Source organism: Coregonus clupeaformis, chromosome 5, assembly GCF_020615455.1.
Source record: "Coregonus clupeaformis isolate EN_2021a chromosome 5, ASM2061545v1, whole genome shotgun sequence".
Lineage (NCBI taxonomy): Eukaryota > Metazoa > Chordata > Actinopteri > Salmoniformes > Salmonidae > Coregonus > Coregonus clupeaformis.
In genome coordinates this window covers 18544090-18561307 of record NC_059196.1, presented here as the reverse complement: position 1 = coordinate 18561307, position 17218 = coordinate 18544090, and the positions used below count along the sequence as shown (strand labels likewise).

The following is a 17218-nucleotide window of genomic DNA, read 5'->3' as shown; positions in this document are numbered from 1 at the left end:
AGGAGCTAAACAAGACATGGAAGAAAGAATAGCAGCTGAAGAGATGGCGCTCCGACAGAAATACTACGATGATGTGGAGAGAATGAAGAAACAAGAAGAAATGAGACTGGTGAAAGGTATGATAACACCCTAACCACTGAAGAACTATTCTATGACAGAGCCTGCAGGATCCTGCCAGAGTCAGTACAAAAGAAACTGAAAGAAGTAGTTGGCTGGGACCGAAAGGATGGGCCAGAAAAAGAGGACTATATGAGACATCACTGTCAATTCTGGAAGAAGACAAAGGCTGAAGAAAAATCTAAGAAAACAGGCCTGCAGACACAACTCCAGAAGGCCCAACTGGCTGCACTAGAGAAAAGTAGCAAGCCAGACACAAAGTAGCACCCCAGCACCTGCTCCAGCCCTGACACCTGTTCCACAGCCATGGCCTCCTGCAACCCCTCCAGCCCAGCAGGTACAGTTTCCACCACAGCCTTATGGTAATCCACAGCCATTCCAGCCCTATCAAACCTACCAGAGGAGGCACATAGGTGAGCCTTTAGTGTGCTGGGGATGTGGTATAGCTGGACATATGAGACACCAGTTCCCTACTGCCATGGACCAGGGAGGTTGGGCACCACAGCCAGGCTTCAGAAGAGGCCGGGGTGGAACTGGCTAAGGAACCCTACACGTGTGTACTGAACTAATCAAACTTGATGCAAAAGCAAGACCTGACCTATTTGATGAGCCTCTTGAATTGGCTGACATGACACTTTTCGTAGATGGGTCGGCCTATATTGATCAGACACCAGGTAGAAAACATGCAGGTTTTGCTGTTACAACCATAGATAACTACCTACACATAGAGCAGTCCCTCCCTGATCATTTCTCTGCACAACAAGCAGAGTTACAAGCTCTCACCACAGCTTGTGAGGCTGCTAAGGGAAAAACAGCTAACATTTACTCAGACTCTGCCTACGCAATTGGTGTATGTTTATCATGGGCAGGCGTTTGGAAGGCCAGAGGTTTCACCAATGCATCAGGGACTCCTATTAAGAACAAATCATACGTTTTGGCTCTTATTTCGACTATGAAACTTCCTGCTAAATTGGCCATTCTTAATGTCCAGGCCCATATGGGTAACCAAGATGAGGCCAGTAAAGGAAATGACCTTCTTGACATGGCTGCTAAAGCTGCTGCTACAAGGTGTCACACCCATGCTGTGTATCTGGCTTCTGCTGTGGCCTCGCCTGTTGTTGATTTGCAACAACAACAGGCGACTGACCACATGTCTCACTCCCTTTGGAAGGCCAGAAGTTGCTCCCGGGGCCCTGATGGCCTCTGGAGACAACACCTTTCAGGTAAACCTGTGTTGCTAACACAGCTTATCCCGTTGGTTTGCCGAATGGCACATGGGATGTGTCATTCGTCAAGAGGGGATATGGCAACCAAGATTTCACAAGATTGGTTTTGCCCAAATTTAACACATGTGAAACAACACTTTGTTTTATTTTACATTTACGTTTTATGCGTCACGTACATACAATACAACATTGCCAAGGGGACACCACTTAAACATGGTAATTTCCCCTCACCTAGTGGCCCATTTACACACATTGCAATGGATTTTATTGATATGACTGAAAGAGAGGAGAGAAAGCGCTATTATTTAGTAATAATTGACCGATTCACAAGATGGGTAGAGGCATTTTCCTACTACCCGCTGTGATGCTAAAACAGTAACTAAAATTCTGGTAAGGGAAATATTCCCTAGATTCGGAATCCCAGAACCTCTGTCTGCAGACAATGACATCCATTTCACTGGAGATGTCATAGCCCAAATTGCCCTTATGCTGGGGATAGATCAGATGAAAATGCGAAGCAGCCCCAATAGAGGTACTGGCTATAGCCCTCATGAGATGTTAACAGGCTGTCCCATGAAAGTCCCATCTCATAGGCCCATGACTGACAAACAGACTGACCTGACTGGACTAGAAGATGACCTGTTAGGATATATGAAGATACTAACCTCTACTGTTAGGTCTCTGTATTCTCACTCTAGGAAAGCCCAGGAGGTTCCAGACAGAGAGGACAGAGACGAATGAGAAAATACCGTGAGCCACATCCACTGGCCCATGAATGTGCTGTGTTATGTATAATAATCTGTGCTCTGTGCTCTGCTTGCTTCCTCAGTCTCGGGGGTGGAAATACAGAACAACTAATTGAAGTCAACCAATTCCTGGGTTAATATGCTGCAGGGCCTGGGTAGGAGGGCAACACCAAATGGGTCCAGAATAATGATGTTCCAAAAACTTTATCTTCCAGGAGAATGGGGTTTCATTATCTCTCTTTGGAATGTTTCCAGAGTCTGTGGGCTGGTGAGAGCAGTTAGTGAAATTCGGCAGTTTTATAAGTATACGAGTATTCGGATTAGTCCGTAGAAGGGGCGCCCAATTAATTAAGGCCTGGCCATTTTAGTTTGTTTTTACCATATGGTTTGCAAATAACCACACACAACACACTTGTTATGAATATTTGTTAGTGATGTTAATACGTGTTTGACTTACTTAGTGGACTATTTCATTTGGTTTAGTGGGTTTTCACGGGTTAGTGCCAAGGTATCTTAAAGGGGCACACACAGAATTTCTGAAGTTTTTATTTTCTGAGTGAGTTTTAATTAAACACGTAATTTATTTTGATAAGAACTGTACTGAAGACTTACTGTACACCTCGGATACGAAATGTATGAAATGTTTGACTGTTTTTAATGATTAGTCTACTATAGAATAAAACACTTATTTGAAGGGTTTGAATGACCTCTGACCTCTGTCCTGACTTTCTAGTGAGGTTTGATCACCCTCACTGGAAAGCCGAGAGACATTGGATGATGAATTTAAGGTAATTTGTAATACTGATTTAAAGGTCATTTGTAATACTGATAATTATGAAGAAGATTATAGTTCATAGCCATATTTGTAATTCGGACCATGAAAAGGACAGAGAGAGAGCGCTAGCCCTGAATGAGGGAAATTTGTCGCTAGTCAATTTTACTATTCCTTGAATTACCTTATGGGATACAATTAAGTTAAGATGTTATCAAGGGTTGTCATTCTAATTTGATTTGTTATTTTTTTATTTAACAGGCAGTGTTGTTTTGCTTTTTGGGCGCATGAATCACGATGTGAGTTGTGTGTCCAAAGGGGGAATTACCGGTCCCCTGGGGCCTTTTGGTAAATATGCAAATTGTATTAAGAATATGAGCAGTAGTTATGGGTTAGATGGAATGTTTTATGTGCAAATGTATTTGTGGCCGGAGACAAAGTACAAAGGGGGCCTGTCTCTGAAACTAGTGGACTGCAGCAGGCTGCAAGAATGTGCACTTCCTAATTTCAAGGCTTCTCCTGACAGATAAGAAAACATGGTACAGTAGCATACTGTGTCTCACTTAACACTGTTCTTAAGACTCTCTTCATGGGTGAAGGCTTCTCTGCCCAACCTAGCAGGAGAATCTGAGCATTGTCTGCGCCCTGGAGACATTGTGGCGGTAAAAGACTACAGAAGAAAGAGATGGAAAGACCCTAGGTGGAGGGGCACGTACCAGGTGTTGCTGACTACCTCGATGGCGGTGAAAGTAGCAGAGAGAGATACCTGGATCCATGTGTCCCACTGTAGGAGAGTTCCAACCCCAGAAGAGGAAGATGGTCACACCACTGCGTAGCATTGTTTTCTTTTCCTGGCCTAATGGTCCTCCACATAGATCAACAGGTTGAATTACTATGTTGAGACCTCTGGGCCTGTTTTGGTCCCTTCTGCCCACCTCTATGGGGACTAAGATTAATGGTTGTAAATCAACTGATATTTATATGAAATGTTTTCACTGGTTGGTTTTAAAATTCCTAGATTTTGTTGAGACTAGAAGTCTCAAAGAGGGGAATGATGGGGAATATATTATGCTGTGAGAGAAAGATCATGTATTTACCTGATTTGTTTAATATTAATAATTAACAATTAATATGCTTAACAATAGTAGAGACATTTCTTAACTACCAATGCTGTGCTTTTAATAAGGATGGTTCCGTCTAGCTCCCTGCAGCTGGTCTGGGCGTGTAGTCACGGACATGGGATAGAGATAAACTTGAGGAACAGACCTGTGTTGTTTCAATTTCTCGTTGCTTACACATAGCCACAAGAAGAAAACAAGATGGCTCCTGATCGGCCAGGGAGGGCGTGCTTGTATGAAAAGCAGAGATTGTTTAGGATACTTTGCAGAACTTATGAAGAGCTACATTTTGCTGTTGACTCTGTATTAACTTCTGCCTGCAATTGCATAACTAAAGATCTTGTACATATACTCAGAAGCCGTTGTCTGTGTCATTTTCTAAAGTTTAAAGTTTTTTATGAATAAGAGAATATCAGCACTGTGCAAAGAACCCTCTACACCATCTCAACCAAAAATAAAAGTTAAAGAATAGGATTAAATCAATTCAAACGTTATTTAAGTGCATTTAAAGTTTGATTTGATTTAGTCCTATTCCTCAACTTAGATTTTTGGTTGAAATGGAGACTTGAATCCAACATATCAATTATTAATTTGTAGACAAACTGGAATTAAAGCCAGACTCAGTGGCACAGATGGAGCTATCCAAGCAGAAGATACATCTTCTTCAAATGTTTATATTTGATTGAGTGGACAACCAAACACAATTCAATAACTTTTGAGATAGGGTAAATAGCCTATTAACTTGTCGATAAGTAAAAAAATAATATATTGGATTCACATCTCCATCTCAACCAAAAATAAAAGTTAAAGAATAGGATTAAGCCAGTGGCTCAGATGGAACTATCTCCTTTAAATGTTGATATTTTGTTGCGTTCTCAACCAAACACAATTCAATATTACTTGTGTAAGACAGTAAATAGCCTAATGTTAGGGCTAACTTACAAACTAATATAAAAGTATTTATTCAACCTTAAAATTAGGAATTCATCCATGGACACATTTTGAGGTTGCTGTAACAATAAATGCCTTCTTACAGTGGGGGAAAAAAGTATTTAGTCAGCCACCAATTGTGCAAGTTCTCCCACTTAAAAAGATGAGAGAGGCCTGTAATTTTCATCATAGGTACACGTCAACTATGACAGACAAAATGAGATTTTTTTTCTCCAGAAAATCACATTGTAGGATTTTTTATGAATTTATTTGCAAATTATGGTGGAAAATAAGTATTTGGTCAATATCAAAAGTTTCTCAATCCTTTGTTATATACCCTTTGTTGGCAATGACACAGGTCAAACGTTTTCTGTAAGTCTTCACAAGGTTTTCACACACTGTTGCTGGTATTTTGGCCCATTCCTCCATGCAGATCTCCTCTAGAGCAGTGATGTTTTGGGGCTGTCGCTGGGCAACACGGAATTTCAACTCCCTCCAAAGATTTTCTATGGGGTTGAGATCTGGAGACTGGCTAGGCCACTCCAGGACCTTGAAATGCTTCTTACGAAGCCACTCCTTCGTTGCCCGGGCGGTGTGTTTGGGATCATTGTCATGCTGAAAGACCCAGCCACGTTTCATCTTCAATGCCCTTGCTGATGGAAGGAGGTTTTCACTCAAAATCTCACGATACATGGCCCCATTCATTCTTTCCTTTACACGGATCAGTCGTCCTGGTCCCTTTGCAGAAAAACAGCCCCAAAGCATGATGTTTACACCCCCATGCTTCACAGTAGGTATGGTGTTCTTTGGATGCAACTCAGCATTCTTTGTCCTCCAAACACGACAAGTTGAGTTTTTACCAAAAAGTTCTATTTTGGTTTCATCTGACCATATGACATTCTCCCAATCCTCTTCTGGATCATCCAAATGCACTCTAGCAAACTTCAGACGGGCCTGGACATGTACTGGCTTAAGCAGGGGGACACGTCTGGCACTGCAGGATTTGAGTCCCTGGCGGCGTAGTGTGTTACTGATGGTAGGCTTTGTTACTTTGGTCCCAGCTCTCTGCAGGTCATTCACTAGGTCCCCCGTGTGGTTCTGGGATTTTTGCTCATTTCCACCATAATTTGCAAATAAATTCATTAAAAATCCTACAATGTGATTTTCTGGAGAGAAAAAAATCTCAATTTGTCTGTCATAGTTGACGTGTACCTATGATGAAAATTACAGGCCTCTCTCATCTTTTTAAGTGGGAGAACTTGCACAATTGGTGGCTGACTAAATACTTTTTTCCCCCACTGTATGTAATCATAGAACACATTCATGTTCAGGGTCGCAGGTCTGTAGAAATCTTCACAATTGCTATAATAATCTGCACAAAATCTCAAACGGCATTGATCACTAGCAACATGTACTTTAATGTAATCTCAACTAATTGCAATCCAGGTCATTTGGTTGTGCTATTAGATCAAGACCAGTGATAACACATTCAGTTGTACTTAAATAAACATTTCAGACATTAATTTTCCATTGGAATTTGGTTGTGCTTTTAGATGGTTGAAAGCATAGTGATGACACATTGGGAATTCAACAAACTTTTGAGTGAGTGAAAATAGGTTGGAATCTCATTGATCAACGTTTCTACCAAATATTACCCAATTCTCCACGTTGAAATGACGTGTGCCCAGTGCGTATGTATTAATCTTATTTAGGCTACTTCAAAAGTCTCCTGTAGGCTACCTGCGCACGTCCGTCCACTCCACTCTAATATAATTCCAGCATTCAAACTGATGAATATAGAGATATCCGCTACAAAACACCAAAAAGTTTAATAACATTCGGAGATTGTCAAGCCAATCCTTCAATACTTAGTACAAGGCTTGTATTTTCTTTTTGTCGAGATTGACATACAGTAGTCTATTTGATTGTGGTGTTGTAAACGCAAACCATAATTTTGAAGCGCCCAAAGACGGTAATCGGTATGCAGGACTATACTTTGCTTATTGATTGTTTGGTGCATTGGCACAGAAACCAGTTGGTGAAAAATGTGTTGCACATATTTGATATAGCATCAACATTTTGAAAATCAGATTTCCCCCTAGCTGATCATTTGTCTGCAGCCGGATCTGATCGTAGTGTAATGAGCAAGAGATGGTTTTCATGCTATTCAATGTCATTTCTCTGGACTCAATCGTTACAGCCCAGTGAAATAAAAACTCTCAGTGCAGTCTACACTTACAAGCAAACTCAAACGCAAGCATATCGGTCTACATATTGCTCTTTAAATTATAGTTTTTTTCCTACGGGATACCATTCTCTGGTATGTTTTTAATTCAACATTTGTCATGAAAACCAGTCTCTCATGACAGATTTAACAAATACATTGAGTAGCTGGCCAGCACACGTGGAATATTCTGGGTGCCCAAGATGATGAAAATCACAACAGGGTTTCAATGTTAAAGAAACATTTGCATTCTGTCATAAATCTTCACATTTATCAAAGTCATGGAAAAAAAAACTTTTAAAAACTTGGGTACAAAATAATAAATCTTGGATGACAAGATAAACCTATATTTTGTGATTATTAAAGTGCAAGAGCCTGGACAGTTTCTAACTACAAAAAAACAAAAACGGAATTAGATTCAGATATTCCTATTGCAAATCAATGAGAAGGATATAGCCTGAGAATAACAGGTAGCATTTGGGTTTAGAATTTTATTAACAGATCTCCATATACAAACTTGATACTGTGATATCATTTGCCACTAACCTCACCACCTCAGGCATAACTGTAAGTGTGTGTATAATGCACACTGAATTAAAACAACATTACATGCTATGGCTTGCTGTAAATGGTTGAAAATAAAAACAGTCAATGGAATGGATTTTCTTCCCTTGGCATAAAATGGTTAGTTCCCATTCTCTTGCAGTATTGAACAAGGCATTCGATCAGAGGGTAGTCTTCAGTTTACATTAAATTATTTGAGTATTGATGGTTTTAGTGTCACCTTTTGCTATTTCACATAACTGTTTTTAGGACATACACACTAATAAGATGGTAGCCCCTTGAACCTGCCAGAGTAAATGGTTCCGTTATCAACAGTGTTCTTATCTTAACTGGCCAGATCCTAATCACACAACAAAGTCACTTCTCCACAAATTATTTTTGTTGGTCCACCACCATTTCTAGTCTGGTGTTATTACACCGGTAGCTTTGACTCATTTGTCAGTCGAATGCCTTTCAGCATACCGAACCTCAAACCCCACACAAAATAATTTCTAGGTAAAACAATGGTTTGATGCAAGACCCACTGATCATTGTCATTTAACCAGGTTGGTAGAATATCATGGATATCACGTACAGAGAATAATCCACAATTAATACAGCCGAGTTAGAATCAGTAGCTTGAAATGTGTAACCAGAGGAAAAAAAACTCTAGACCACCTTTACTCTACACACAGAGACGCATACAAAGCTGTCCCTCGCCTTCCATTTGGCAAATCTGACCATAACTCTATCCTCCTGCTTATAAGCAAAAACTAAAGCAGGAAGCACCAGTGACTCGGTTAATAAAAAAAGTGGTCAGATGACGCAGATGCTAAGCTACAGGACTGTTTTGCTAGCACAGACTGGAACATGTTCCGGGATTCTTCAGATAGCATTGAGGAGTACACCACATCAGTCACTGGCTTCATCAATAAGTGCATCGATGACGTCGTCCCCACAGTGACCGTACGTACATACCCTAACCAGAAGCCATGGATTACAGGCAACATCTGCACTGAGCTAAAGGGTAGAGCTGCCGCTTTCAAGGAGCGGGACTCTAACCCGGACGCTTATAAGAAATCCCGCTATGCCCTCCGACAAACCATCAAACAGGCAAAGAGTCAATACAGGACTAAGATTGAATTGTACTACACCGGTTCTGATGCTCGTCGGATGTGGCAGGGCTTGAAAACTATTACACACTACAAAGGGAAGCACCGCCGCGAGCTGCCCAGTGACACAAGACTTCCAGACGAGCTAATCCACTTCTATGCTCGTTTCGAGTCAAGCAACACTGAAGCATGCATGAGAGCACCAGCTGTTCCGGATGACTATGTGATCACGCTCTCCGTAGCCAATGTGAGTAAGACTTTTAAGCTGGTCAACATTCACAAGGCCGCAGGGCCAGATGGATTACCAGGACGTGTACTCCGAGCATGTGCTGACCAACTGGCAAGTGTCTTTACTGACATTTTCAACATGTCCCTGACTGAGTCTGTAATACCAACATGTTTCAAGCAGACCACCATAGTCCCCGTGCCCAAGGACACTAAGATAACCTGCCTAAATGACTACCGACCCGTAGCACTGATGTCTGTAGCCATGAAGTGCTTTGAAAGGCTGGTCATGGCTCACATCAACACCATTATCCCAGAAACCCTAGACCCACTCAAATTTGCATACCGCCCCAACAGATCCACAGATGATGCAATCTCTATTGCACTCCACACTGCCCTTTCCCACCTGGACAAGAGAAACACCTACGTGAGAATGCTATTCATTGACTACAGCTCAGCATTCAACACCATAGTGCCCTCAAAGCTCATCACTAAGCTAAGGATCCTGGGACTAAACACCTCCCTCTGCAACTGGATCCTGGACTTCCTGACAGGCCACCCCCAGGTGGTAAGGGTAGGTCACCAACACATCTGCCACACTGATCCTCAACACGGGGCCCCTCAGGGGTGCGTGCTCAGTCCCCTCCTGTACTCCCTGTTCACCCATGACTGCCGACGGCACAACAGTGGTAGGCCTGATCACCGACAACGATGAGACAGCCTATAGGGAGGAGGTCAGAGACCTGGCCGTGTGGTGCCAGGATAACAACCTCTCCCTCAACGTGACCAAGACAAATGAGATGATTGTGGACTACAGGAAAAAAAAAGAGGACTGAGCACGCCCCCATTCTCATCGACGGGGCTGTAGTGGAACAGGTTGAGAGCTTCAAGTTCCTTGGTGTCCACATCACCAACGAACTATCATGGTCCAAATACACCAAGACAGTCGTGAAGAGGGCACAACAAAGCCTATTCCCCCTCAGGAGACTGAAAAGATTTGGCATGGGTCCTCAGATCCTCAAAAGGTTCTACAGCTGCACCATCGAGAGCATCCTGACTGGTTGCATCACTGCCTGGTATGGCAACTGCTCAGCCTCCGACCGCAAGGCACTACAGAGGGTAGTGCGTACGGCCCATTACATCACTGGGGCCAAGCTTCCTGTCATCCAGGATCTCTATACCAGGCGGTGTCAGAGGAAGGCCCTAAAAATTGTCAAAGACTCCAGCCACCCTAGTCATAGACTGTTCTCTCTGCTACCGCATGGCAAGCGGTACCAGAGTGCCAAGTCTAGGTCCAAAAGACTTCTCAACACCTTCTACCCCCAAGCCATAAGACTCCTGAACAGCTAATCATGGCTACCCGGACTATTTGCACTGCCCCCCCACCCCCACCCCATCTTTTTACGCTGCTGCTACTCTGTTAATTATTTATGCATAGTCACTTTAACTCTACCCACATGTACATATTACCTCAACTAGCCGGTGCCCCCACACATTGACTCTGCACCGGTACCCCCCTGTATATATAGCCTCCCTACTGTTATTTTATTTTACTTCTGATCTTTTTTTCTCAACACTTGTTTTTTTATTTATTTTTTACTTTTTTATAAAAAAATAAATGCATTGTTGGTAAGCATTTCACTGTAATGTCTACACCTATTGTATTCGCCGCATGTGGCCAATACAATTTGATTTGATTTGATTTGAAATAAATTAACAAAACAAAATAAAATCACAACAAGACAAACTGCCTCTAGTTTCCTTCTGTGGGCTAAAATGATGACTGTCGAATGTGCAAAATCTTGCAAGAGGCATTGCAGGTGTGAGTGGAATGGAGCTTATTGGATGCTACACTGCTTGAAAGCATACTTGGGTACAGTGTGTCACTCTGTGCAGTAATGTTAGGAACAAGTATACTTGGGAGCGGACAGTCTCAGTTGAAGAGTACAGTAGCAGCCATAGGATGATTGCTCTCCGTACTAATGCTGAAGACCCTAAATGCGTCCGTCTTCATCGACAACCCAAACCAGTTTGCTTCAAGGGACATGACAAATCAAGGACCTCTATCACACAAAAACACTACATCTTCAGGTCCCTAACTGCAGACATTCAATGTTAACTGTGTCGCTATGTACAATATAGGATCTTCATATAATTTAGTAATATTCTTTTTTTACACTCGCTTGAGTCATTCTTTCGATACTCTTTGTCCTCTGTATTTATAGAGTATTCGTATTATTTACAATATAAATTACTTAAGTCTTGTGATAAGGTAAATAAATAAATAAAATGGCCGTGGCTTTCGTAGTGTTTACAGGGTGGATATGAGTCTGTCTTCTCTATGCTTCTGGGAAAAGAGGGACGGTCCCCGTTTTGTTTTGTAGTCTTTCTAAAGAGAAGCGGTGAGAGGCATGGGGATACATCAGGGGTGCAATACTGTGATGATAGGGTGCAGATGCTGGCCCCTCTCCAGCCATGATGGGGGTTTGGTGGGGTGGGGGGGGAGGGGCGAGTGCAAAGTTCCACTTCCAGCTATACCACCGTGCCACTGGGAGAGTTCCCATTCTGTGCTGTCAAGTTCTGGAGGAGGGGGCAGGCAGCATCAGGGAGGGGAAAGAGGGAGAGAGAAAGGAAGAAAGGTTAGAGTAATGGCAAGTAATCCAGAAATACTCTCAAGGGCAGAAGTCCTATAAAACTACTAAAAGCTGATAGGACAGCCTACAGAGCATTATTCATTGATAGATGTTTTGCTGCTGTAACGTTACGGACGCTGGGGGCAGGACTCACCGCTTTACCCGGCCGTGCCCAGGTGCAGATGAGGCCCTCCTGGCACGCGGTGATGATGCAGTCGTCCATGAACACCAGCACGGTCAGCCTCTCGTGGGCGATCTTCTTACACACCAGGGGCTCCAGCAGGGGCACTTCGTGCATCCGCGGGCACAGGGTGGTGCCCAGCACCTTGGCGGCGTCCAGGCGACTGCTGCGTGGCGCTACGTTGATCTTGTCGTTTGTCTTGCTGATGTTGCCCAGGCTATGGTAGCGCTTGTGCTCCTTCTCCCCGCCCACCCCAGACTTGTCCGACTTGCGCTCCTGCAGGGAAAGTGTGGCGAAGCGGCCGATACTGAAGGGGGTGGAGTTGCCCCCTCCGCTCCCTCCCCCGCCCTCCGTCGTGCTCTGGCCCTTAGAGACGTTGGCCACGGCGGGGTGGGGGAGGGAGTTGGAGCGCGACAGGGAGCGGGGGAGTGGCAGGGGCATGGTGGGGGGCTGGTGTGGGTTAGTGGTGGGGTGGTGGTGGCCCTCTACCCCTCCTCCTCCTACGACCCCTCCACTCCCTCCGCCTGTAGTGTTGTTGATGGTGCTGCTGACAGAGGGGGGGATGGTGGGGCCGAAGGTGTTGGTGAGGGCACGGGACAGGGGCAGCCGTGGGTACAGCACGTCATCCGTCAGGTCCCACAGGCAGAACTGGGTGTCCTGGCCCACCGAGCCGAAGCGGTAGGTGACAGAGGGCGAGCCGCCCTTGGAGCTGTGGCGGGAGAGGCGTGACAGCGTGCTGCTGGTGCGCACACGGCCAAAGTGCAGCGGCCCCTGCTGTAGGTCCTCCTCGCTGCCACTCAGCTCCATGGGCTCCTCGTCCTCCAGGCTGGTGGTGAAGGGGTCAAAGGCCACCACGTTCACCCATGACTTGTGACCGTGTCCCCGGGCCACCACGCGGCTCTCCGCGAACGACCACACCGTCACCAGGTCGTCCTCGCCGCCCGTGGCCAGGTATTTGCCGTCGGGGCTCCAGGAGACGCACAGCAGGCCGCCGAAGTAGCTCTTCATCACACCCTGCAGCTCCATGGAGTCAAAGTGGAAGACGCGCAAGCAGCCGTCCTGGCCCACACACGCCATGTGCACGCCGTCCGGCGAGAAGGCAAACTCGTTGAGGCCTCCGTCGCCCACGGCCCAGCGCAGCAGTGGGTTTCGGGGCGTCTTCGTCTTGCAGGCGTAGACGGCAAAGCCCTCGCCTTGGCGGAGCAGGGAGTACTGCGGGGCGGCAGTGCCACACGGGTGCTCCACGTTGTAGAGGTAGAGGTGGCCACTGGCGTAAGAAGCCAGGAACAGATTCTCTGACTTGGGCAGCCATTTCAGACAGGTTACCTTGGACTTGTCTATCATCCTCTGAAAGGCGACATGGGGGTGTGAGGAGAATAAGATTTTGATATTAGCAACACTGGAATATTTGGCACGCTTATATGCTATGTTCAGCGACAATGGTAAGAGATGCATCTGAAAGAGGATGCCAGGTGTCACAACAACTGTAACTAATATCAGAACTGTTAGAGGTTCTAAGACTAAACTACAGTGTTACAAAAGGACAGCCTACATGAAATTATATCTGGAGTGAAAGACTATGGGTCGGCTTCCGAGACATAGATTAAGCCTAGTCCTGGACAAAGAAGCATGTTCAAGGGAGATTCTCCATTCAAAGTGCTTTTAGTCCAGGACTAGGCTTAATCTTTGTCCGGAAAACCAGACCTACAGTGCCCTCTGTAAGTATTGGGACAGTGAAGCATTTTTCCTCTTTTAGCTCTATACTCCAAAGGTTTGGATTTGAAATCAAAATAAACTGAAACACACGCTTGATGTAGTCATTGCATGCTATGAATATGGCACCAAATACGTACGTTTTTACTACTTTAATACACATAAGTGAATTTGTCCCAATACTTTAGCTCGCCTAAAATGGAGGGACTATGTACAAAAAGTGCTGTAATTTCTAAACAGTTCACCTGATATGGATGAAAATACCCTCAAATTAAAGCGGACAGTCTGCACTTTAACCTCAGTCATTGTTTCCAAACATTTTGAGTATAGAGCCAAAAGAAAAAATGCTTCACTGTCCCAATAATTAGAGGGCACAAACCTGTTTCTATGTTATCCTATGATAAAAGTGAGGCATGTTGGTATAAAGCTGAGCTAAGTGACAGAGATAAAACAGCAGTGAGAGGGGATTTAGATCTACTGCTCCGGAGGAGGTTAATTGACTTAGAGAAACCAAGCAAAGGCAAAGAGAAGTACTCTTCATCATCATTCATTCACACTCCATCTTCTGAATTTAATTAAAGGCCCAGTGCAGTCAAAATTCAGCTTTTCCTGTGTTTAATATCATATTGTACAACAGCTGATGAAAAATGTTATCAGTGTTATATCCTGATAGTTGCTGGTTGAAAATATAATCTACACAGGACCTTCTAATCAGCAGGTTTGCATGTGCGGTAGTTTCGGCTTTCCATGGTGACATCAGCATTCGGTAAATTGTTTAATAGGCCAATAACAAATAGAGTGCCAAACCTCTCTGTCAATAACTGCTAGTTTTCAGTTTTCCCCTCCCCACTCAGTCCACTCCCCAGACAGTCCTAGCAACATTCTTGCTTGAGACATTTTTTGTTGCTAAAAAGCTATTTTTTTCCCCATTTTAAGGGGTTCTTAAAAGGTACTTAATTGTTACCCAGAAATTATTTGATATTTATATAAAAACAGCTACATTGGGCCTTTAAGAACATCATTCTCCAAAAAGGCAGGCAGCTCTTTAAAAAAGTATTTGCAGTGTTCCAAATATTCATATGAAATAAAGCAAATGGCAACACAGACATAGGCTATAGCTCAACCCCCCTCCCAACACAGACAAGAAGACAGAGACAGGCGGAAAAACAGACAGACCGACAACACACACCTCCTCATTGAAGAGCTTGCTTGTCTCCTTCTTAATGGGGTCTAGGTATTGAACCTGGCCTGCTGAAAAGCCCACAATGAGGGCCACACTGTCTGCTGTGGCAGAGTACTGGTTGAAGTCATGGCAGGTGGGCTGGGTGCCCTTGTAGATACGCTTGTCTATGGGTTTACTGAGGTCCACAGCCTACACAGACAACACAGAGGGGGAGAGAGTTAGGAGCAAGCAGCTTTTATAAAGAGGGTCATAAGGTAATTCAATAGAGCCTTTTCTGTGTTCTATTTCAGTGTTTGTCCCCTTTGTGGAAGTTCAATTTGGTGCATGTTTAAAATACATTTTATGAGTATATCAGATTAGAGGAAATAAGTGTTTTATATTTAAGCAATAAGGCACGAGGGGGTGTGGTATATGGCCAATATACCACAGCTAAGGGCTGTTCTTAGGCACGACACATGTGGAGGTGTCTTATTGCTATTATAAACTGGTTACCAACGTAATTAGAGCAGTAAAAATACATGTTTTGTCATACCCGTGATATACCATGGCTGTCAGCCAATCAGCATTCAGGGCTCGAACCACCCAGTTTATAATGAGATTTCCTCCACCCCATTGAGGCATTTCTTTCATTAAAAACTACAAAATTGAGGGTTGTGTAAAACCGGATGAAAACATTTGCGGTCACAAAAATGACGCGCTACTTGTAACATCAATGCAGCTACATTCTTGCAACTGTATTTCTGAAATGTTGCAACATTGTTGCATTCCAGCCACACAGTCTACACGCCTTTACGTGCATGCAACATTTTCTATGGTCTACTGATGCTTAGCAAAACAATAATAAATGCCTCAAACGAACGTGGCTAACGTTAGCTTATAATCAATCTCAGTCGTCTATTAATTAATTGCAAACTCCGTTATTCAAATTACCTTCTTGATATTTGTGTAGGTGTAGAAATAAAGCTCTCTTCCGATGTTAAAACACACTCTCTCGGATTCTTCGCTCGGGTCCTCCGGCTGAAGCTTCACCATGGAGACCCTGACAGGAGGTAGGAAGCCCGCCGGAGAAGAGCTGGCTGCGGCATTGGAGGAAGAGGCAGCTCCGGGCCCCTGCACCAGACCTACACCACCCCCGGGACCCACCGTGGTACCTGCGGACAGACCCCGTGGTAGTCCACCTCGTTGTTGTGAATCCGAGAGAGTCAGTAGTTTGTAAAAACCCTCTCTAGTCCTGAACTGGGATTTAATCTCATTGATATCCTTCAGAGCGCCTCCATCACCGGCCATTTTTAGTAGCCTACAAACAAGCCACACAGGAAACTGACATTTTGACCTGGAAATAATACGCGAAACTACAATGGAAATGGAAGCGATGGGCATAGTTAGTGAGCCTGTAGATCCAAGAAACTAATGGGTCTTGAAGCGCATTTTTAAAAGACTGCTATTCAGTGAACAAGCTGAGAGACCATTTTCAAGCGTCATAAATCATTGGTCTGGGTAGCCTTGTTATTACAACCATCTGCAGCACCGGTTGCGCGCACCACTTCTAATAGTGCGAGTGGTGCTGCAAGTTCGTGAGTGTTGGCAAGCTGCGCTGCGCAGTCGCCATACATCTGTAATGAGGAGCTGCAGCTAGGCTACTGATGTTTGGAATTAGTTGATTTCAAGTTTTGGTATTCATCCCTCTGGCTGGCCATCATGAACTAGCAAATAATATTCGACTTGTGTTAAAACTAGGTCAAAACCACATCAGTTTGCAGCAACCTCCTGATATGATTGAAACAACCGTCATTTCCTGTTATCAGGACAACTCACTTACTGAAGGAAGGCTTCACTGCAGTCTTTGCAGACCTCAGAGAAATGGGAGCCTCATTTAGAATAGTGTCTATGGGAAATTAAACTTGATCACTCCAAAAACACTTTCATGCACTGTGAAAACAGTTGGCCATTCCAGTGCTATGAAAAATAAGTCAGACTTGTAAGATCTTTATTGGGTAATGTTCCCCATTTATTGGAATAGATTGTGATGGGAAGTGTAGGCCCCTATGTGTCTGTGAGCCTGTGGATGAAAAAAAGACAGCCTGGTCTCATAGACTAGACGTAACATAGTAAATGTATTCCCGAGACACTTAAATTACATTTACATTTACGTCATTTAGCAGACGCTCGCTCTTATCCAGAGCGACTTACAGTTAGTATGATATGTTACGTTTGGTATGGTTACATAAGACAGATTGTTACTTAAGAAGAAAGGAAAGTGGGGTGGGTGTGTGTGTGTATAACGCTGACGTCTAGCAACCCAAAGGTTGCGAGTTCAAATATCATCACGGACAACTTTAGCATTTTAGCTAATTAGCAACTTTTCAATGACTACTACTTTTGAGCTACTTTACAACTATTTAGCATGTTAGCTAGCCCCTCCCATAACCCTAACCTTAACCATTTTAGCTAACCCTTCCCCTTTAACTTAACTCTTAAACTTAACCCTAACCCAT

General features: G+C 44.0%; 1 protein-coding gene across 1 annotated transcript; it reads right to left on the bottom strand.

Moving 5' to 3' along the window:
* Positions 1-10674: 10674 nt before the first annotated feature.
* Positions 10675-16238, bottom strand: LOC121564201 (WD repeat-containing protein 20-like). The gene is made up of 4 exons (XM_045215690.1): positions 15654-16238; positions 14730-14912; positions 11801-13174; positions 10675-11593 (listed from the first exon to the last, which is right to left on the bottom strand). Exons 1-4 carry the CDS (start codon positions 16101-16103, stop codon positions 11546-11548), a joined length of 2055 nt encoding a protein of 684 aa, XP_045071625.1. The 5' UTR covers positions 16104-16238; the 3' UTR covers positions 10675-11545.
* Between the last annotated feature and the right edge of the window lie 980 nt (positions 16239-17218).

Bases quoted from the DNA above. Each gene is read 5' to 3' on its own strand.
- LOC121564201 (XM_045215690.1), bottom strand. From the start codon at position 16,103: ATGCCCATCGCTTCCATTTCCATTGTAGTTTCGCGTATTATTTCCAGG. The intron at 13,175-14,729 runs GTGTGTGTTGTC...GTCGCCTTTCAG, and splicing joins GCAAGCTCTTCAATGAGGAG to AGGATGATAGACAAGTCCAA. The intron at 11,594-11,800 runs GTGAGTCCTGCC...CCCCTCCTCCAG, and splicing joins GGGCACGGCCGGGTAAAGCG to AACTTGACAGCACAGAATGG.